This window comes from Enhydra lutris, unplaced genomic scaffold (genome assembly GCF_002288905.1).
Source record: "Enhydra lutris kenyoni isolate GAN:26980312 unplaced genomic scaffold, ASM228890v2 scaffoldscaffold62, whole genome shotgun sequence".
Taxonomy (NCBI): Eukaryota; Metazoa; Chordata; class Mammalia; order Carnivora; family Mustelidae; genus Enhydra; species Enhydra lutris.
In genome coordinates, this window is record NW_019154146.1 from 9,814,603 (window position 1) to 9,837,782 (window position 23,180).

At 54.7% G+C, this 23,180-nt stretch overlaps 1 protein-coding gene across 2 annotated transcripts in view; it reads right to left on the reverse strand.

Moving 5' to 3' along the window:
- The window catches only part of LOC111158732 (synaptojanin 2), a 95,543-nt gene that overhangs the window by 35,038 nt on the left and 37,325 nt on the right, over window positions 1-23,180 (reverse strand). For both annotated transcript variants that reach the window (XM_022520968.1, XM_022520969.1), the window contains exons 4-7: window positions 19,796-20,021; window positions 12,756-12,839; window positions 6,262-6,323; window positions 2,179-2,275 (exon numbers count right to left, since the gene is read on the reverse strand). In XM_022520968.1, the coding sequence (XP_022376676.1) occupies window positions 2,179-2,275; window positions 6,262-6,323; window positions 12,756-12,839; window positions 19,796-20,021 (469 nt within the window). The remainder of the gene's footprint in view (window positions 1-2,178; window positions 2,276-6,261; window positions 6,324-12,755; window positions 12,840-19,795; window positions 20,022-23,180) is intronic.

Below are 23,180 nucleotides of genomic sequence, written 5' to 3' on the forward strand. Positions count from 1 at the left end.
CAGCCCGGGCCGAAGACAGCCTTGGCAGCCGTGCCTCCCCGGCTCGCAGCTCTGAACTGACATCACCCCCCCGGCCACGCGGGGCTCCTGGGAGGGCGCCAAGGAGGGAAGGACCACACGGTTCTGCAGACCCCCAAGCGCCATGGGCCTCTCAGGGACGGGGCAGCCCACAGGGTGGGGGCTCATAATCCAGCTCCCCGTTGCCAGGTAACCAGTGCCACCCAGGCAAGCGTCAGCCTCAGGTGGGTGTGCTCCTTGGTGCCCCATCCTCCCACCAGGGTCCTCTGGGTCCCCATGAGGGGAGGTGCCGGACACACGGCCCAGTGAGATGGCAGGAAGGGGTGACGAGGGGTCAGGGCCAGCAGGCCCAGGCTGGTGCAGGACTGGGGTGGATGCAAGGCCAGAGATGGGGGTAGCAGGGGCTCCAGGCAGCTTGGGGCTCCTGACGGAGGCCTCCCCCCAACACAAGGAACCTCTGGGGCACTCCAGAGCGCTCTCAGGAGCCCTGGGGTAGAAACTGGGCCAGCGGCCTCTCCAGGACACCCAGCCTCAGGTCCATCCCACCCTGATCCTCCTGCATAGCTTCAGGTTCGACTTGTCCAGAGAGTCCGTGAACTTGAAAAACTGGAAGAGCGTTGGGCCCTCTGGTCCCTGCAACTCAAAGTGCCCGCCACTGGGAGCGAGAACACCAGCCAGTGCCTGGCGGTGGCCGTCGGAGAGCCTTGCCAGATAAAAGCAGCTGGCCGAGCTGAGTGGTATCCCCTTCGCCCCTTCATGATGACACAGTTTGGAGGGAGCACCTTGTCGGGCTGTGACTGAGGTCCGGGGCACGGAGCTCAGGGCCGAGGGAGCTGCCGCTCGATGTGACACCAGCGGGTCTCCTCTAGGCGGCATCCGCCGCCTCCCTGCCCAGCAGCCTGCCCTCCTCCCCCTGGGCCACAGGACCCCTGCCGCTTCCTGGCCCCCTCGTGACAAAGAGCCTGTCCACAGGGTGCACCGCTGCTGGCTGACGGGGCTGAGGACATGCCCTCTCCAGCACTCAAGACATAAAGGGAAAAGAGGTTCTGTTCTTTCCTTCTTTTCCCTTAATATAAGCCATCAGCGTTGCTGCCCAGATGGTTGGGAGGGGAGAGACACAGCAAGCTGACTGCCAACAACAAACCCAACAGGAAAAGCAGGTCTGGCCAGACTAACTTGGCCACCAGGGAGTCAGCTCTGCGCACATGGCCTCTCTGCGCAGAGCGGAAGGGGCACCCGGTGGGCTCAGCTCCCGCCGGCTGGAGGTCAGCAGTCAGGGAGGCAGCAAGCACTGCTTCCCGAGAGCCGAGGTCCGACTGCACTCTCCCCCGAAGGGGCTTCCTGGACCGTGGAACAACCAGAGGGCTCCTCTCCGTTAAGCGGGGGACACGGGCCCCTGGGAAAGGAACTTGGACATCGCCCATAGCTCCTTCTGGAGCCTTGCATCTAGCTGAGACCCTCAGGAGCTCTGGGAACAGGGAGAGGCCCTGGTGAGGTGGGCGGAGCTGTCCCCTCAGCCGGCTCCTTCCCTGTCTGGCCCCCCGCCTCTGCACACCCCCAACCCCTCAAAGTGCCCAGAGAGGCCACAGGGAGCCCACGGGGAGCTGGGCACAGGGAGCTGCTCCCTAGGGCAGCCCAGACAGGGATGAAGATTTGCTGGCTGACGTCAGCGGGAGGAAATCTCATTAAGGTTCCTGCTTTAAACCAAGCAGGAGCTTGAGGGACGGCGCCCGGCCAAGGGCGCTGCAGGTGTTTCGGTGAACGCGCCAGGAGGCAGAGCCAGACCATGGAAGGAAGGGAGCTCAGGCTCCCTGAACGGTCAGGGACCGCGGGGCGAAGCCCGTGTGTGTGTGTGTCCTCAAGACAACCAGGGAGGGGGCCTGGCTCTCCTGAGCCCTGCAAGCCCCAGAGGGAGCCCTGGAGGTGGGGGATGCTGTGTTGGAGCACATTCTCTGTCAGCTCACAAAAATTAAATTTTGTATCTCAGGAGCCCAAATCACCTCATGCAACAGAGCTGGTGGGAAAGAGCCCCCCAGGCGTGGTGACAGCAGTGCCCTTCCCAGTCCTGCAGGGAAGCGTGCCTCTGCGCCGGGGTCGTTCTGCCCCTCACCCACCGCCACCCGCCCCGCAGGGCCCGAGAAGCAGCGCGGCGGTGTTTACCTTGAAGGCTCTGTTGAGCACCTCCTCTCCGCCTCTGCTCCCCAGCAGGTTCACGACCACTTGCTTCCCATACTGCTCCTTCAGCAGCACCATATGCCTACAAGGGCACAGGCCAGCACGTGACCCCGTGTCACCAGCGCACAGACTGCCACCCCACCCTTGAGGGTATGGGGCACAGGAAGGACCTGTTTGGCACCAGAGGTCCAGGTGGAGCTGTTCCCCGAGACCCAAAATTGGTTGGGGGTGGTCGGGGGGAGACCACCACTCTCTCCCAGCCACCAACTCCACGGTCAGGGACAAGCCCGGCAACAGCCTATTTGCACGCAAGGCTCAGGTCAAGAATAATTCACAGCACATCAGACTTCTACATGAGTGTAACATCAAACGACGGACATGCCAGACTTTTTGTAAAATACCACTGTTGAATCCAGAACAGCTAACCTGGCCCTTTATTAACGGGGTCCAAGAAGCGCAACACACGTGTTTCTGAAATTCATCTCTAATTTCACTTGGGACCTTCTTTCTCGAAGCTAGAAAAGCTCGTAGGAGGGTTGCTAACCTCAGTGTCTGTTATCTAAGTGCCGTATTTCATTACATGTAATTATGTGTGATCCAGGCAAGAAGGCACGGTAAAATTTCAGGCTTTAGGAAAACATTCATAGATCAGAGACTTTTAAAAAATACGTATGTTGTGAGGTGCCTGGGTGGCTCAGTTGGTTGAGCGTCTGACTCTTGGTTTTGGCTCAGGTCACGATCGCGGGGCATAAGATCGAGCCCCGAGTCGGATCAGGGAGTCTGCTTGATATTCTCTCTCCCTCCCTCTCCTCCTCCCTCGGCTCCTCCCCCTGCCCACTCTCTCCCTCAAATAAATAAATAAATGAAATCTTAAAAAAACACATATGTTGAAATATTAGGGAAAGACTAATATTTATCTTTTATCACTAGCTTTTGAAAAGCTCACTTGATAACTTCACTAACACTAGGACTACTTAAATGTAATTTTAAAAAAAATACAGGGGAAGACAATACAAAAAAGAGATGTAAACCGCATTTTCATCATGCAATCTTCATGCCTCGAGATAGAAAAAAGAGAAGATAGCATGCCACAGTATTAAAAATGGTAGAATTGTATGTGACTCAAAATCGTTTTCTTCTTTATACATTTTGCATTTTCCAAATTTCTAGGCTGACATTTTTTTAAGTTAATTAGCGCTAAGGAACCAGTTTTAGCCCAATAAAGGAAAAAGACGCTCTCTCACCAAATTTGCGGGTAGCACTGTATAGTAGAATATGGATTCTGAAGGGGGTAGTTTGAATTGAGGTCCTCTGCTGACTCCTTTAGGGTGAGCTCCTGGCAGCCCCACCCTCCCCATGGTGTCCCCGACCAGGGAGGAGGTAGGGCTCCGTCTGACTCATGCCATAGGGCTTCTGCACAAGCCTGTGCTCTGGGGGAAGGTCCGAGAACAAATGGAGTGTGCGCAGGGCTCTTCTGGGTCTGCCTGCCCGGGGAAGGTGTATCCTGTCCAGAGGTCAGATAGAGGGAGCCAGAGGGCAGGCTCTGCCCTGGGGCAAGTCTGAGCTGCCCAGCTCTGTCGGTCACTGAGTGAGCCCCGTGATTTGGGGGTGAAATGCAAGCCACCTGCCACAATGAAGCTTATTAGAAATAAGGCTGATGCGTGACCCTGCGTCTCAACAGGTTCCAAACCCAGAGCTAGACGAGCAACAATGTGGCCCATCACACCAGCCCCAAGCACCCTTGACCAGATTTTCTATCCCTTCTGAGCTACTCCTTTGTCTGTACCATAAACCTAATGCTCCTCCTGTAAAAGACAGTTTTGAGGGCTAAAAAGACAAAAGGTACAAGTCAGGGCTTGGCACGGGAGAGCTGGTTTTCCTTTCCTTCCTTTTAAAAAAAATTTTATTTCCTTGAGAGAGAGAGAGAGCGTGCACGGAGGCAGAGGGACAAGCAGGCTCCTGCTGAGCAGGGAGCCTGACTGGGGCTCAATCCCAGGAGCCCGGGATCATGACCTGAGCTGAAGGCAGGCACTTACCCGACTGAGCCACCCAGGTGCCCCACTTTCCTTCTTTTTAATTTTAAAATGAGATAATACACTTACTAGTGATACACTAAGACTCACCTCAGGGCTCCCGGGGGGATGTTGGAGCCCACCCTGAAGCCAGCAAGACCCAGGCCGGCCTCCCTGCTCTGGGCATCTGGGTTACTGTGGTGCAGAGCTCCTTGGAGAACCGAGGGGCTTTCTGGAGCATGTGGAGCCGGGTAGGCAGGGCATAACAGAGCAGCCAGCAGGGAAAGGCCCCCTAGCGTCCACCCTGGGACGGCAGAGGTAAGCTGCTCCGCAGGAAGAGAGGGAGGAAGGGGAGGGCAGGATTCTGCACAAGTGAGACCCAGACGCCGGCCCCCACGAAAGGTTAACACTGCCATCCGAACTCTACCAGCGAGACAATGTCCTCCTCAGGCCGGCACAGCCAAGGCCTGCTCAGGGCACCTCCTCCCCACCCCACACCCCGCACAGCAGGCAGAGGAGAGGAAACAGGGAACAACCTAGGGAACTGAACAGCCCTGGCCACAGGTGTTCTGTGTGTACACGAACTACCCAGGGAAAGGGGTTTTGTGGGGATGGGTTGAGGGCGTTAAGGGATCTACTTTAGACCAAACACATCAAAGAAGGGAGAAATTCCTGAGAGTCCCCTGATGTCCCAGAGATGGGGGCACCCCTCCAGCGGTCTGCACCCCCTCAGTGGGTCTGCTGGAGAAGCACATGCCCGCATTCCCACCCGTCAGTGAAATGGGCGCACTGGGGCAGCACCCAACGTGAGGCCAGGCAGCTGTGGCCCCAGGCCCGAGAGGGCGCAGGGATCCCCAGCTCGGCCACTTTAGGAAAGGAGTGTGCCATGGGCCCCATTTCCAGCGGCCCCTGCCTGTCGAAGGGCTCCCGGTCTCGAAGGGGCTCCTGTGAGAAGAGAGGGCCTATCTTCTCTGGGCATGCACTGCACACTAACAGGATTCAAAAATGTTTACATCGGTGTAAACATTCTTAAAATGTGTGTATTTTTTAAAAGCTCATCACAAAGCTTTTGAAACAAGCCAAACATGCATGCCCTTTTCCTTCCACTGCGGTCAGCTGGGGAGGAATCTTGTTTTCAATTTCCTAAGGACATTTAAGGCAGATCAAAGTCTCCTACAACAACTCCATATACACAATGCACAGAACACATGAACAGTCCTGAACACAGGCAAGAGCATATTCAAGTGCACACACAACCCTCTTTAGGGTGACAACCCACTAATGATGATGTGCTAATTCACGGTCACGGGCTGCCATTGCTAGTCTACGGTACACAGGAAGGACGTGTGCGGATTTAACATCCAAATCAAGCTTCAGGCAGAATGACTAATACCCTTTAAAAAAAAAAATCACTCTTGGAATTTTTACGACATTCACTAATTTCTAAAATTAGTATTCAGGTTAAACATGCAAATATTTTAAGAAGCGATTAACTATGTCAAATACGAGTTACTGTTTAGTTGACCGATGGCTTTTCTTAAGAAAGTTCTGTAACAGGAAACGCGTAATGGTCTAGTTTGTGGTTCAGAAAATGAACTGTATATCTGCGAAATGGTCTTCTAGAATGATACATGAAAATCTAGCAGTGAAATCTTTAGTAGCGGGAATTGGAAGTTAACACTACTTTTACTTCTCATTTTATACCTTTCTAGACTATGACTTTTTAAGTCTGGGACTATATTGCTTTTAAAAGAAAAACAAGCAGTCACAAATATCCTATGATTTACGTTATCCTTTGTTAACTAGGACAAAGGGATAAAGCTTCATTAAAGAACGGGCTGGTAAGATAATTGCCAAGGGTCACCTCAGTGACCTCAGGAAAACCCGAGAGCCACTAAAAAATCCCATTTTGTAAACTCCCCTCCTGCCCAAAGAACCAAAGTAAAAGGCAGAGGCAGGGCCAGGATTTGGGGTCCTCCCCCTCCCGCTGTCCCATCTGGTTGGCGGAAGACTCCTAAAAGGACGGGGGGCTTAGGGTGGTATCAGACAACCCTACCTGTCGAAAGCAGGGGCATTGGCTTCGAGGCCTCTGTTGAGTCTCAGATGATGAGAGCCAACCTAAAGCAAAGAGAAATAACACTAGTGATTCCTCCTGCTCCGTGAACCCAGGAAGTGACAGTCCTCCCCACCCCCTTCGCTGCCAGCCAGGCTCCCCTTCTGTGGCACATTCACAGATCTGGAAGGCCGGCCTTGAACTCAGGTCCCAAAGCCTGAGTCTGGCTCTGCGGCAGCCTGTCCTAACAGCTGTGTGGGTCCCGTGCTGGCTGGAATTCTTCCAAAGGCAGAAGAGAAACTTCAGGGTCAGCCCACGAGGCCCACGTCAGATCGGGAGACTTTTCCACAGTGCAGAGGCGAACGCCAGCCAACCAGGGAGAGAGGAACCACTTCTCAGCCTCCTCTGCAAGTCTGGGGACCTCGACCACCCCTAAAACCTGAGTTATGGCTACCTGCAAACTAATCTGCCTTATGTTTCAAACTACCTATTGAACATCAAAAGTTGAAAAGACAAAACTACATAGTGGTATTGGGGCTAGCTCGAAAAGGCTCTCCCTGGATGAATCGGGGACAGTGTGAACGCTGAACTGTAAGTGACAGTAATGGATTATGATGAGATAAATGAGATAGGAACTCACGAACCTCTACAGAGGAGAGCCGGCTGGTGCATGAATGGACAGGTGAGTGGACAGAGAGGTGGGCTGGTGGACAGGGGCAAAGAGAGAGGTTTTTCCTTACGGAACACTGATCGATAAATGTGGAGACAGTGGTGGAAAAAATTACCATGTTACAACCATCATAGTAAAGAACGGTTCAGCAAAAATCACCTGTTGATCATAAGCATTCAGAGACAGTTTGATGGTCTGGGTCTTCCACAGACGCTTATCAGCTGAAAAGGAAGACATATTAACTATAAAGAAAGAAACAGAGCAGCACCGTCCTGAGTGATGGAAATTAACATCACTAACGAGGGAACACGTGGGACAGAGATGGGACATCCCGACAAGGATGGGGTCATGTCAAAGATCCACACCCTGAACCTGACTGTAATAAAACACCTGGAAACCCTCACATGAGGCACCTTCGATTTAAAGAAAGAGAAGACCAGCATCCTCCAAAAAATCAATGCCCAAGAGCCAGAAGGCAGAGGAAAGGATCCGGATCAGAGCAGACTAGAGACGTGATAACGACAGGCAGGGCAGGATTGCATCCTGGATCCCTGACCGAAGGGGGGAAGGTGACGGGCAGCATGGGGACAATGGATAAATCTGGACTGTGGACTGCAGGTGAGTTTGGAGCACCGTGCCACACCCGCTGACCGTGCACCCGTCCCGTGCTGATGCAAGAGAACACACCTGCTTTCAGGAAAAACATCCTGACATCCTAAGTAAGGACGCGTGATACACACAGCCCGACCTCCAGGGGTTCAGGAAGGAGCGGATGGCATGTGTGTGGGCAGCAAGGGGTTCGTGTCCCATGAATCTTGGGACAGGACGCATGGGAGTTCACCTATGTTCCTACAACTTCTATGCAGGTCTGGAATGATTTTAAGAAAGAACGTTCTTGAAGTGTATTGTTCGGCTCTGCCGGTTATGGGGCTTCATAAACGCGGTGTCATGGGGCTCGTCCACACGATCGAGCGTCCCTGCTGGGTGTGGGCCAAGTGTTATTTACAAGTCTTCCCGCCACACGTCACACATCTGTCCGTCTTCATGCTTGGGAAAAAGCCAGTCTAGACGACAGGCTTCTCAGCAACAGACTTAGAAATCCTGGGGTTAGGCATGTCCATCCAAATAATTCCACAAAGTCCCACGTCCCTTTAGGTCCTAAGAAGCCTTGGGAAGCCCTAGGAGAAGCTCCAGCAGTCGTCTTCAGCCCGCTGCCGTGCTTACTCTGGGCTCCTGCTCCCGAAGGCACGGACCCCCGGCTGAGGACATGCGAGACTTCACTGCCCAGACCCGGGCCGCGCCCCGAGAAGACGGCTGTCCCCCGCGCTCTGCGTCCCGTTATCTCCTGTCTTCTGAGCTCACGAGGCGGGCGCTGGCGGGAAGCGGCCCTCGTTCCTCTGAGCCACTGTGTGTGACATCCCCGAGGGCTGAAGCCCAAGACGAGGGGGCTGCTTGCTGTGGTCAGCCCGTCCGTCAGTGACCGTCTGCCCCGGAACCTTCCCAGGAGAAGGCATAAGGGGAGAGCGGACAGACAGCGGGTCAGGGCTCAGAGCCTGGTGTTTAGTCGTGGCAAGTTCTGTGACTGGACATGTCAGCCTCCCCCCGGATCGTAACCCAGAGCTGCTTCTTCTACAAGCAGGAAGAGATCCCAGTCACAGACGACTGGATGCTGCGATTTAATTGGGAGAGCAGGCAACCCCGGTATCAGGTGTTTTATAAGCTACCCAGCGCAGCCAAGTTGGGGTGCCTCCCCCCAGCAGCTCCCGCAGTAAAATGCAAACTCCTCAGCCTCACACACAAAGCCCGTCTCCATCTGGCCCGTGCCTGGCCTTCCGGTCTGACGTCTGGCCACGACCGCCATGCCTCGGGCTGCAAGCAGCTTAGCTTCGCCACTCCTGGGTCACACTGTGAGTGCTGGGCCACCACACCTGCGTGTGTGGTCCCCTCTGCGGGATCCCTTCCCTGCCTGACGCGGCCCCATCCCTCCCAGGTTGGTTCAGACACCCAACTGGAGTCTGGGCGAGCTGGGCCTCCCCACAGCTGCCCCAGGGATCTGGGCCTCCTCCCTCCGGGGCTCTCCTCACACCACCCTACCGTGACCTGTCCCCTCCCCGAAGGCACGGGCTGTGATGTAAAGTGCCCCCATGTACCCACAGATGCTCAGTGAGTGTCTGTGGGACGACAAAAGGCTTGCTCTGAGGGGGGGGGGTTATGGGACACCTGGGAGCCTGGTCCTTGGGCCTCATCTTGACAGAGACAACGTGGACACTGTCCCACCTCACGGGCCTCGTGGAGACGGGCGACACTCACTCCGGAGAGCCAAGCTTTCCCAATGCAACCTGTGTTCTCGTCTCCTAGACGGTAGAATGTACGTTGATAACATTAACAGCTACCACTTGTGTGCCCTCCGGGTTCTGGAAACTGCGCTGAATTCGACTATGCGTCGTGACAGCTCATCTTCCCCATAACCCCAGGAGGTCGACTGTTAACCCCATGTACAGAGGAGTCAACTAAGGCTTAGCAAAGATAGGAACTTCTCAGATTTGTGGGTTTTGTTTTGTTTTTTGTTTTGATAAGAACGTTTTTCTGAGATAAAAACTTGTTAAAAGAATACGGTTCCTAAGTGGGGGAGCCAGAACTTGAACCAGAACCAGGTCCTGTCACCTCGAAGCTTGTGCTCCGAGTCACAGGAGAAGCTTCCTGGCGATTGGGATCCTTCTGGCAGCGGCAGCCTGTAAACACGGGAGCGGGTGCGAACACAGACCCGGACCCACGGTGCGTGCGCGGATTCGGGTCACTTGCCTGAGAAGGATCTTTCCCTCACCCCAATGTCTTATTTTTGAAACTGTTGCGCTACAAGCCATTCACATCCTTTTGGGGACAAAAAAAAAAAAAAAAAAAAAACCAAAAAAAAACACAATCATGCCCACACAAAGGAGCACATCAAGGGCCTCGTACCCAAGAGCCTAGTAACAGTGCGACAGGGAGGGGGCGAGTGTGGACAAGCTGGGAGCAGCGGAGGGTCTGGTCTACCTTGCAACCTCCTCCGGCTGCTGATGTCATAGGACGCGTCAAACAGAGACCTCACTCCCCTTGGCAAGACCCGTCTGCACACGCGTGTGACAGGCGAGGAGGATTCCACGGACCACGAGTATACAGAAAATATACTCTCGCTAACCATACCAGGAAAGCAATTAGCTTTAAGTGTAAGATTTCAGTGTGGCTATTTATAAACTGCAAAGCTGTTTACATGGTAAAGAGGAAATCGTGGAAGGTCCACGGTGGCTCGAAATGGCATCAGGATCCAGGAGCCTGTAGGGAAGGCATCGCTGCTGTGGAAATGTGCAGACAAGTCATCGTCCCAAGTCCTCTCTGCCTGTCCCCACCCCTATGCCCTGTCCCTGGCAGGGCGCCTCGGTTCCCGGGGGAGCCCCCAGAGGGTGCAACACTGCGACTTAAGATGCTAGCTATTGGCCTAAAAATCTGAGCATTTTTCATTTAACGTAAGTAAAGGAGGAGCGGAGGAAAGCCACCAGAATCAGTCCTCGGGCTTGCCATGGATAGTTCCGGGAGGAGGGGGACTGCACACCATCCCTGAGAGCTGCCCTCCTTGTCGCCCTGTGAAGAGGACCCAATCTCTCTTTGATGGTAGATACGGTTTCAGAGGGTAAGCACGGGTACGAGACCCAAAGGTTAGCAAATCCTTTGTAAGATTAATGAACACTAAAGCCTTTGGAAGCTTATTTTGAAGAAACCACGGTGGTTCTAGGGAAGCGAATGTGATGAATCTAGAAGGTGCCACAGCTGCCAAAAAGCGAGCCCCCCGGACCCCCACTGAGGCTGCCCGTGTTGGGTTGAGGGGCAGCTGTTCCAAGGCAGGGTCAGGCAGCATCAAGTGGGTCAAGCTGGGACTGAAATTAAGGAGGGGAACGATGGACCACTTTTGCTTTGTTTTGGGAAGAGGGAGACCAGAACACAGGGAGTCCTAGGAATGGGGTGGAAGATGACAAAGTGCTGGAAGGCCTCGGACAAGACATAAGGGAGAGAAGAACCTTCTTGAAGGTCTGGGGAATCAGAGTCACTCTGACGCATCCCCCGCCACACCCTGCAGACAGCCAGCCTGTGAGGCAAGGAGGAGACCGCGGGTAATCGTGGCCATCCCAAATCCCGGTCTCAAGGTCAGCGTCGGAGGTCAGAAGGACCCGGAACTCGACGCAGGGGCAAAGGGGATGAATTTCAAAGGCTCCTTCCCAATTCCAAGACTATCACGACCACCTCCATTTCTCGATTTCTTAAAATCTTCATGTGAAACCCAACTTTGTGTCCTGCTTCCTTTTCATCTCCTCCTCACTTGATGTTTGCTTTTTATTCTTCTAAATACACAGCTCCAGAACTTTCAGAAGGAAAACTCCAAACCTAAAGAAAATCAAATTTCAGAAACCCTTTTTGGAATGTCTCTAACGGGTAAATCGTACTATAGAGACAGAAAGTAGAATGACAGTTGCTTTGGCCTCGGGGAGAGCTGGGAGGGCCTGGGGAGGGGTGACGGCCAGTAAGGACAGGGTTCCTAGCGGTGATAAACCCTGTAAAATTAGTCACAGTGATGGTTCCATGACTCTGTAAATGCACCAAAAACTGCTGAATTGTACCTTTAAATGGGTGCAGTTTATGGTATGTAAATTAGATCACAATAAAGCCATTTAGAAAAACTGTCTTGGGATGAGGTCCAGAATCATCTTCCCCCTCCTAATCAGGCTCAGGGGTGTCTATGCCATCACGTAACGCCACCAGCTGTCCTCACGCATCTTAGTCATTCCTTTCTGATGGGAAGACTGAAGGCCAGAGAAGCTTCTCCCTCCCCCAGAAGTGAGAGCCCCAGGAGACCCTCACACCTCCACTTCACTCCAAGAGCTGGTATGTTTCCTTATCAAGGCTGCCCATGGCACAACGATGGCCACGGGGTCAAGTCAAGGGCTGGGGAAAGACCCGGTGGTGTCAAACACCCCCCAAGCCCCTGGCAGACGGCCCTAAGCTTCCTGAGGCTCCAACTGCCATCACACAGCATAAGAGGAGCCCGAGCCACAGAGGCCTGGGCGGGGAGGCCTTCCAGGCACGCAGACAACCTCTTCGGCCAGAGGGGAAGATCTGGGGTCGACACTGAGGAACCTCAGACCCACTCAGCCCGTGACCTGCGCGGAAGGAGCTCGCGAACGAGACAGTGCCCGGGTCCATGGACAACAAACATGTCCTTGGAACGTGGTACCACGCCCTGAATGCTCCCCGGGAGAAAGAATGCCAAATACCTCTGGCACAGACCAGAGCCCTGTTTTAGACCGCAAGGTGTATTTTTAGAAATCAGGGGAAAGTTCCGTGCCATTCTCACGTGTCCCCATAGCAGGGACTCTGGCCATCGGACCTGCTGTATGGCCACTAGGGCCCAAAAATCTCTCAAAGCTCCGTGGGACAGTCACAGCTCTCAAAACACATCTTTGGCCGTGTTCCCAATACACTGAACTTGGGGGCTAACAAAGTCATTCTACTTAATTATGTGATGTGGCTCGCTTCTCAGCAAAGGCCTCCCTTCCCAAGTCACGGGCATCGACAGCAAGTTCAGGGTCAGAAAATCAGATACAACATATACATTTCAGTATCTAAACACACGTATACGCGCACACACACACACACACGGGTGCACACTTCGGCAGCTCAGCTCAACCCAGCGGGGCCGGAGGAACGAGCTGAGAAACTGAAGGAAATACGGTTAAAAGCAACAAACCACAGTTGCTCAGAAGAGAGAGGCAGGTGACTTACTTTTCTCATTACCTACCTGAAGTCCTGGCTGCTCCCAAAACAGCGGAACGGAGCCTCTGATCTGGACAAAAGACGACACTCCGTCATCCATGTAAATCGTCTGCACCGCAAGGAAACATAAAGGGAAAGTATTCCTCAATGAAACCGAATGTCCTGGGGCCGGGTAACGGGATCCGGCCGCCTGAGACCCGACACCAGCCCGAATGAAGGGCAGACAGCAGACTTCTGCGCCCTCTGCTCCCCTGGCCAGCCTGGCCTCGCCGCTCCCTGACCCACAGGCCAGCCCCGTGTGCTCACGGGCGTGCTGGCGGCTGACCAGCCTGCGAGGAGTCTGCGGCGGGCACGGGGCCTCGGGGGGAGCCGCAGCTGCCCGGGACTAAGGAAGCCCAGCAACGCCTCCCCACTGCCGCCGCAGGGACGGAGGCAAATGTGCTCTGGAATTTAACTAAGACCTTCCTCAGAGCCCTCTGTTTTCACCTCGTCAACCCGCTGAGTAGCTGAGAGCAACTGGAAAGGGTTGGATGAAACCAACAAGCGATGGCCAAAAGACCGGGGTGACCACACGAGTCCTGGAGTCTGCCCTTGACAGTGCAGGCCAAGACTTGACTTGAACTAGCAGTCGCTGCTGGCCGTATGCCACCGTGTTCTTAAACCCTCCACGATGTCAACATACACGGCACAGCTTTCACAGGGTTCCAGGGGGCGGGGGGGGTGCTCCTGCCTGGAAGCAGGGGATACTCACCGGCTAAAGAACGGATCTCCTCCCCCGCCAACACACACCATTATTTTTGGGGGATACCAGCTCCTCTGCCTGTAGGTCCCCCCCCCCAACACAGTATGCAAGGGAGCGTTACAGGGACAAGAAGTGCAGTGCTGAGAGCATCACGCAGGGAAGCTGCTGGGCTGATCAGACGCACGGCCCTTTATCTGAGTAATTCTACCCTGGCCTGGCAGGGCCAGCCTGGGCAGCACTGCTGATCCTTTCCATCTCTTACCAGCCTGCTCCCTTACAGGGTAGCTTTCCGAGCGGCTAGATCTCGCTCAGATCACACATGCATTAGTAATTCAGCGGCGGACCTGAGCATCGGACCCGCAGCTCCCTGGGACAACAGGAATTACGGGAGCCTTGTACCTATGGAGTTGAGCTGAACTCCTCTTTCCCAAGGGAAAAGCATCAGGTTAAGAACTGGTCTGTTTCTGGATACGGACTAGCAGCAAATTGGCTTCCCCCTATTATTCTGCTCAAAATAAGAACAAAAACAAACAAACCCAAAACCAAAAACCAAAACCAGGGGCATCTGGATGGCTCAGTCTGATAAGACATCAGCTCAGGTCATGATCCCTGAGCCCTGGGATCCATGCCCACATTGGGCTCCCTGCTCAGCGGGGAGTCTGCTTCTCCCTCCGTTTCTGACCCTCCCCCCAGCTCATGCTCCCTCTCTTTCTCTCATAAATAAAATCTTAAAACAAAAGAAAGCAAACCACCAAAAACAGAAGAAAGAAACAGATTGCTTAAACTCATGCAGGCCTCGTTGACTTCAGTGAGATCAAGAGCACACAGGTCCAGATGACTGAGAAAGAAACCAATTTCGCCAACATTCTCTATCAGGATAGCCCTTAACAGCGCCAGGACCTGATTTAAGCTATGGAACGCTTACCCTTCACTTAAACATGTGCTAAATGAGCTGCTTCTAGCATCAGACCACACTCCTCTTGAGCCAGAACTTGCACAGGCAGAATGGATTTCAGAAAACACCCACCAGGAGGCCCCACACTCCAGACCCCACCCCACCCCGGGACGGGAAGAAAAGCCGCCTCTCACTCTCTCCACTCCTCCCTCCCACGTGAAGATATTCCAGTGCTGCGTCCCATTCATCATCGGGACCACGTTCTTTGTTGCCAAGGTGATAAGACAAAACCAGCAGTGGGTTTGCGGCACTTTCCTTCCTGAGCTGAAGAACACAGGTTTTCATACTCCCCGCAGCCTTGATGCCTCGCCTCCCGGAAGTGGTTTTCCCAGAGGGTGTTGGGGTACAGGGGGAGGGGAGAGGAGGGTGAAGGAGGAAAGTGGGTCAGCACGTGGGCTCTGGGACAGCACCTTCCACCTGCCAGCTCCCATGTGCCCTGCAGGGTGACCCTGGGCACATTCTTTAACCACTTTGGGCCTCAGTTTCCCTCTCTCAGTGGAGTTACTGTCACCCGGTCACAGGGAGGAGTAAATGAGTAATGAGGGAAGGTGATCCCAGCACGCGGTGGTGGTTCGTGGCTCTTGAGGGCAGGAGAGCGCCGGCCAGGAGTGCGGATGAGGCCCCTGCAGAGGACTGACAGACCCTGTTGCCCGGTCTTGGCAACTCAGGAGCGGCCCCTTTCTACAGAGTGGTGGGAACAGAAGCCCAAGGACCCTAAAAACAAAGGGATAAGGCAGGAACTCCTGCAACCCAACAGGTACTCTTTCATCTGAAAGGCTTTTGCTCAATCCCATTTCCAGGCGAGGGGTTTGCAAACCAATGCTTCCCAAGTGGGCTGCATTTCTGGGAGGATATGCAGCTGACCTCACCTGTCCGGACTGATCCGTGCCCTTATCTTTAATAGCCAAATATTCTTCCTTTTTTTTGGGGGGGGGGGGTCTTTTAGTAGACCAAAGGGACTTTTTGGGGTTTTTCTGCCCGGTGAGTCAGAGCAATCCTACCAGGTATGACTCACAACAGAGCTGAAAGGACTCCAGGCTTCTTCCCAGGAAGACTGAGATGAGGTCCACAAATGCATGCACCACACACACACACACACAAACACACACACACGCAAAACAACCCCCCACACACGTACTCATGCCAATGCACACACGCCAATGCACACACATGGAACCCCCCCAAACACGCACTCACACCAATGCACACACCTGTGCATGCACACACACGAACCCCCCCAAACATGCACACTTACACACTACACATAAGTGCGCACACACACGGTCCGCCTCAGAGAAGAAAATTGTTCCTTCCTCTTAGGGAAAATGTTGAAGCAGGGCAGAGCGGGTGGAGCCAAAAACCTCTCCCTCTTCTGGCTCCCTGAGCGTTTAGCTTAGGAGAGACCCTGCCTCGGGGACTCACCCACTCTCCGTCTAGTCCCACCATTTGCAAAGGAGCACAGCGCCGCAATTCATCAGCCCCCCTCAAGCATTTAGCGGAGGACCCCCACTCGCATACGGCCACGGGCTGGGGTCTGGAGAGCTTCACTTCCCAGCAGGGGCCTGGGATCTGTGGGCAACAGCCAAGAGGAGCCAAGAGGACCCGGCTGAGACCCCTCCCCGCCACAGCTCAGCACGTTTCCTCCAAGAAGTTGCCTGCCACTCTCTAGTGAGGAGCCTGTGTCCCAAAGCCTGCCCCTTTGGGGGTCACAAAGCAGGCAGCCCCATGAGCAGGAACGAATCAAGCCCACTCCGCCTCCAGCATCCCTTTGATTCAAAGTCCTCAGGATGCAAGCCGCACTCTGCCATCCCCCTGAGCAAAGCCACGGAGACTGCAGGGAGGTGCACGCGACCCCACAGCACCGTCCTGACTCCGGCCAGCCCGTCTCGGTTCCGCCAGCACCTGGCAGCGGGCCAGGCGGGCCCCCGGGAACGACTCCCCCAGGTGCCCAGCACATCACCACAGTCCTGATGGGCCAAGTTCAACATGGGCTTCAGCAAGCCCCCCGCTGGTTCCTGCGTGGCTCCCCTCCCAAGCCGCCCCAAGGGCCGCAGGTACCTGCAGGCTGCTCGTGTCCCGGGGCACTGGTGCTCAGAAGCCCCTTGGGCAGCAGGGAGCAGAGGGAGGGAGGCAGAGCTGTGCTTGGCGGGAACACTGGTGACGTGCAGATTCCACTTAGGAAAAGATTTCTGTGCTAAAAACAAACTTAGATCAACTTATGTCTACAAAGGGCCGTAAACAAAACCACTGCAGGACCGCAGAGACGGAGAAAGTGGCTGTCTTGTTCGAGTGGGAGCAACGGGAGGTTCTGGTCTCTTGGGGAGCAGCTGCCTCCCTCCAGCCACGCCTGCTCATTCTGGAAACACTTCAGGAGAGGGGACAAGCCCCAGGGGCAGATGCTCCCCGCTTCAGGAAGTGGCTGACACCCCCCCCCCATTTGGGCTGGGCTGGCTCCCCAGGGTGTCCCTGAGCCCGATGCTTTCCTCGGGAAGCGCACACCCTCACCACCGCCCGCAGTCTCCTCTGTGCCTTCCTCCTGATCCAGGGCCATGCCACGGGCCCCTGCCCTCCCTTGCTCTGTCGGCTTTCCCCATCCCTCTGCAGGCAGGACTGTGGGGAGCACTCCCAGGATGATGAGGGGGCCTGTCCTGCTCCTGCTGCCTCCCTGCCTGAATGGGCTCACAACCGCACTCAGCTGAGGGGCTCAGAGTTTGCTCCCCTGTTGACAAGGACACACCTGGAGTCAGCTCTGGGGACCGACTCTTGGCCACACCCCACCCCACACCATGGTGGTCACACTGTCCGGGGCTCTCTGAAGGCATGAATCATCCTGGGAGAGCATGGGGTCTGCTGGGAGTAGCCCCACAAAGAACTCTGGGTGCAAAGCCACCATGACCCCCTTGCCCCATTACACATCCCATAAAAACAGAATCACCACGGGCCCAAGGAGCCATGCCGGTCCCAGAGAAGGTCCACACTCACCGCCCATCTCTGGGGGAGCAGAGGGTGGGGGTGTCCGGCTGCCTGTCGGCTTGCCCATGGCCTCTGGAGCAAGGCAGGGTTGAGGGTTTCATCAAGGCAACCTCTGCCTGATCCAGAGTCCGGAAGAGGAAATGGGAGAGAAAACACAGAGCAGGAAGACCAGAAAGGCTGCGTGAACCAGGAAATCCCTCCTCCATCCTGAGAAGGGAGGCAGGTGGTGGCCATTTAAATCACGGGGCTGTGAGCTCCAGGAGCCTGAGGGCAGGCCGGGGGTGTCTCTAAGGCCTTGCCGGGCCGGCCTCGAGGCAACAAGGTCCCCATCTCTGAGCCCAAGCAATCAGGCCCATGGGACAAATGCCAGTCACCAGGTCCTCGTAGATGAAATAACCAGAGCAACGTTCCCAGCCCTGGTCTGTTGAAAAATGAGAAAAGCAGTACAGTATCGACATTTTCCATAAAGCTGAATGTACTGCATTAAAAGTACGGTCCCTTAACACTGATGTCTTTATGGCTCAACTATGTGCCCCCAGAAGAGATGTTGAAGTCCTAACCCCTACCACCTTGGAATGTGACCTTACTTGGAGACAGTTAAGCAGTTAAGATGGGACGTACTGGACAGAGCGGGCCTCCTCGTTGAAGGGGAGAGGGCCACCACATGGAGGTGAGGCAGAGACAGGAGGGCTGTAACGAGGGACCCCCCCAGGGTTGGAAGAGACAGGAAGGATCTTCCTCTAGGGGCTTCAGAGGGAGCATGGTCCCACCAACACCCGGATTTCGGACCTTGGCCTCCAGAATCATGAGACAATAAATTCTGATTGTTTTAAGCCCTGTCCGTGGTACTTTGTTTTAGCAGCCGACATCTACAGGGTTAAAATGCCCAAAAGGAGGGCAGGTGCTTTTCCAATGACTTACTTGGTAAGATATAATAGATGAGACCCCAATTTTTAAAAAATGTGGTTAAAACTCACAACTCTGGAGAGCACCAAAAAAAAAAAAAAAGAAGAAGAAGAAGAAGAAGAGTATACAAGGGACTATCTACTGAAAAGCCAGACGGAGAGCAAGGCTGGGGCCAAGCTCCAGTGCTGCCAGTGAAACCCTCTTCCATCTAGCTCAGTTACTAGGTTCGGGGGCACGGATATTTTGATCTGTACAGATAGGCTTTGCACCGCTGGCCCCTGGTTCCCGACACAGTGCTCAGCCCCTGACAGATGAGAAATAATAAAGTTCTGTTGAATGCCCTGACTCAGAGCCTCATCATGCAAGGATAAGCATGGGGACAGGACAGTGCTAAGGCTGGTGAGGCCGTGCAAAGAATAGGAAGTACTCTTCATGGCGCGGACATGAGCAAGAAAAAAAGAAAATGCCCTCCATCTCGGGGCCACATTTTTTCCTGACATTTTAAACCAGATATTATTTATACCCAGGAGAGCAGAGAATGAACAGAAGTCACAGGCAAGCAAGTGCCCCTGCCCATCACCTGAAGCTCCCATTCCAAAGTCCTCCTACTCAGCATCCGACTCCAAGAGGACCTCCTCACCTCAAGCCCAAGCTAGCTGTGGCTCTCGCATAGAAAGCAGGTGCTCAGATCTGTGCTGAATTAAACTGGCTCAAGGCCTGGTAGACGCCACCTCTCACAGCTGCAGGAAGGAGCAGATGCAGTAAACACGGGCTGTTTGCCGTGTGACACCCACAGCCACGGGACACCTGTGCCTTTCACGGGGCTTGCCTTTCCTACAATTTATTCCACCTGTTAGTCTACAAGGCGGCCTTACTCTACAGATTTTTCAACCTAGAGAGAAAACAAAAACAACAACAAAAAACAAAAACCAATGTAAGACAGCATCTCTGGGAATGAGAACAGAATCTAGGGGGTAAAAATCAGTGCGAAATTAAGCAGATGGTTATATTCATGGAAGCTGAAACCAAGTGCCGTCCAACACACCAATTTCGCAACTCCCAGGTGCTGACAGGCTCGGGCTGATTTAGGATAAAAAATGGTTTTTCCTCTCATCCTTGTTTTATTGATTTACTTTTTGTCTCAAGAAAACTTTCCAAGCCTGCGGGTTCATCCCTCACCTGTCCTCTCAAATAACCACCACCCTTTATGACCATGGCAAGAATTCCTGCTTCCTCATAGCTGGATATACCTTGGGGATCAGTTTTAGCCCAGCAAAAGCGGATCGAGAAAGCCAGCCCAGGCAAACCTGAGGCCACACGTACAGGCAGAGCCCCAGTGACGCTCTGTTCTCCAATCAGAGGAAGAAACCACAGTGACCAGAGACGACCTCCAACATGCCCGGACCTCTTCTGCCCCAAACGGAAACGCATGTGCACCGCTGGGTCCCCTCCGAGCCACCGGGCTCCACTGACCGGCCCGGGCACTGACCTGCTCAGTCTCCACGAAGTTGGACACGTGGCCATCGTCGTTCACGCCGCGGGTGTGGAAGCGAGCGCCAGCGCGCTCGCAGCTGATGCGGGACACGAGGCAGACCTTGGCTTGCTTGTGCGAGGCATACACCGTGCGGATGGACACCACGCCGCAGATGACCTTCAACAGCCAGTCGCAGCAGCTCACCTGGTGCTGCCTCAGGGGCACGTGCAGCAGCTGGTTCCTGAGAAACGGAGCCCCACAGCGACTGGGGTCACGCATCCTCCGGGTTAACACGGCGCCCAAGCGAGTGGGGGAGGGGCAGGCGCACGGCCGGCTCTCAGGCCAGGGATGGGGTGAAGGCGCTCCCGGTGACCTGGGTGCTCGGGATGCGGGGCTGGGAAGTTCCCGAGCTTGTGGGACCACCGCCCCACAAGCTGCAGGGCAGCGGAGGCCAAGCAGTATCGACCCGGGACTCCTTCCCTAAGCCACCGCAGGTGTCAGTGTGGGCGGAGGGAAAGTCCCTGAGCGGAGCGTGATCCACCCCCCACCTTCCGGGGAACGTGGGAGGAGCCTTCCTCCAGACCCCAGCCCTCCCCACTTTTAAATCAGAAAGCCCATCAGTAAAAAAATTTAATCATAGGCTTGTAAGTAAATAATAAATGATAAAAATAATCACTAACTATATGGATGCTTATTTAAATGACATACATATCCCATGAGGTGCAGCCTATCCCAGAGAGAGCACTAGGAAGCGAATCAAAATAAGTAAGAAAGGATGAGAGTGGCTCAGTCAGCTAAGCGTCTGCCTTTGGCTCAAGTCGTCATCCCCCGAGTATGGCCATAGAGCCTGCTTTGGGCTTCTTGCTCAGTGTGGAGTCTGCGTCTCCCTCCGACATTCCCCCTTGCTTGGACTCTCTCTCTCATGTAAGTGAAATATTTTTTAAGAAAAGGATAAGATGGGGGCGCCTGGGTGGCTCAGTCATTAAGCGTCTGCCTTCGGCTCAGGTCATGATCCCAGGGTCATGGGATCGAGCCCTGCACAGGACTCCCTGCTCTGTGGAGAGCCTGCTTCTCCCTCTCCCACTCCCCCTGCTCCTGTTCCTTCTTTTGCTGTGTCTCTGTCAAATAAATAAATAAAGTCTTGAAAAAAAAATTAAGACGAAAATAAGAGCAACAAAAGTTCTAGTATTTTGTCCCCATATCGGGGGGATTGTTCTGGGGGTCTGGGGACCCCTGGTGTCCATGATGATAAGGATGGGAATAAAAGCCAACATTTACCAAGTGCACTGAGAACCATTCTGAGTGCTTTGGGATGAATTTAGTCACTTCATCCTCCAAAGGCCCTATGTGAAAGGTGTTATCATTCAGCCCATCCTACAGATAAAGAAACTGAGGCACAGAGAAGTGAAGGACTTGCCCAAGGTCTGGGAGCCACTAAACGGCACCGAGGAGCTGGGAGCCTGTGCTCTTCACTGGCCCCGCCAGCCCCAGGCCTACCTCCTCCCTCACTGAAGGCCCCACAAGTACCCGCCGCACCTGGGAGAGCCACTGCCCCCTCTTGCCCTCACTCAGCTTCCCCAACTCCCACTTGACCTTACTCAGCCCCAGCGGCCACTCTGAGAAGGGAGGCCTTGGAGGGGTGCCAGGACCCCCAATACTCCAGGCCAAGGTCTGTTCGGGCCGCTCAGGAGACCCAAGCAGCACCCTCCGAGGCCTTTCAGCCTCTCCCAGGGAGGCAGGAACCTTCCCAGAACGCTCTTTCCCACGGGGTGCTAAGCAAATCTAGATCACAATGCCCTATTTGTTTAAAAAAGGCAGCGCCGTTCCTGCCTTGCCCGAGAGCCTTCTTCCCAGATAGCAGCCTTCTCTCATTTCTCCAGAAGGGCCCTGTGAGCTCTGCGATGTCTCAGGTGGCTTCTCCAAGCAGCGAGGCGCTCGAGGTCTCAGGCCAGCCTCCCCCACTGTGAGCAGGACACCGAGAAACCCCACCCCTCAGGGAGCAGACACGTGGGGCCCCTTCTGAGCTCTCCTAGCCACTGTGTTTGTCCGCCGGAAAAATGATGATGATGGAGTACTCCTTCACAAAAACACGTTTTCTTCTTCTGAGTCACTCTCTAAAATTCAGATGACGAACCAGCTTTAGTAACAAATTAAATCTGCATATGGCATCAAAGCAAGGCCTCCAGAATATTCCAATCTTCCAGCCACACAGCTATGGCCACCATCAGTCACCAGGGGTCAGGCAAGGGAGCCTTTTGCTAAATATTGTCAGCTCTGAGTCCCTGTTTATAGCCACACTGGCCTGGCTCTTGTCCTCAGAGGAAGAGACCCAGATCTACAAAGGAAAACCGCTGTGAGTCTCCTCCCAGGCTTGCACTCCACTGGGAAGCAGTTCTCGAAGCGGTCCATCACCAGACTGGAAAAAGAACTTCCCAGCGCCCTGCACCCCTCATTTACCAGCCACGTTCCGTGTGGACCCCATCTGACTCCAGATGTGCATCCAGACCTGGAATGCAGCACCCTGAATGGGCTTCGGGCAATCAAGCCTGTGGCTGCTGGGTCAGGGTTGACTCAGCTGCGGTCAGCTCCACGGGCACCGCCCAAACACCATGCCCAGCGACCTGGCACCCTCCAGACAGCCGCTTCCTCTCAGCTCAAGATACAGTCTGGCCCCTTCCCCCGCCACCCCCCCCCCCCCCCCCGCCTGGTCCCAGCCTCCACCTCGTGATCTGCGCCCCTTCCCGCTGCTCTCTGTGGATCCCACGTCTCCAGCCCCAGAGCTGGCAGAAGGCCTGACACCAGGGCCACCTGGTTCCCTAAGCATCCCCTACCGTCCTGTGATGTTGCCGAGAAACGTCACAGCCTCTGAGACCTCTCCTTGCCCGGCAGTCCCTGTTGGAGGTGGCCCCATGTCCTTAGCACAGACAGCCCTCCAAATCCCCAGCCTTCGCCTCCCTCACTTCCTAGACTTCAGGGGTACCAGCTCGTCCCTGCAAAATGGACTTAGTGATTCCCAGAAACACCATCGCCTGGACCTATTTCTCAGAGAAGGATCCTCCAACCCCAGGACAGGGGCCAGCATCATCACCTGGCTGGAAATGCTGAGTCTGGGTCCCGGGGCCCAGACTAGCTGAGTCTGGGTCCCGGGGCCCAGACTAGCTGAGTCATAATCTGCATTGGAACAAGCGTAGCGGGAGACTCACAGGTATTTTCAAGTTTGAGCACAGGATGGCCCCAAGAACTCAACAAAGCCAGACGGTCCAAGAGGGCCTGGTGGTGAGGAGCGCCAAGGCCTGCGGCAGGATATGGTGAAGCCTCTTTCTCCAGGCAGAGGTCGGGCAGCGGTGGGGGGCCCGAAGCACCAAGGGGGGAAAAAAAACATTTATGCATTGAAGGAGAC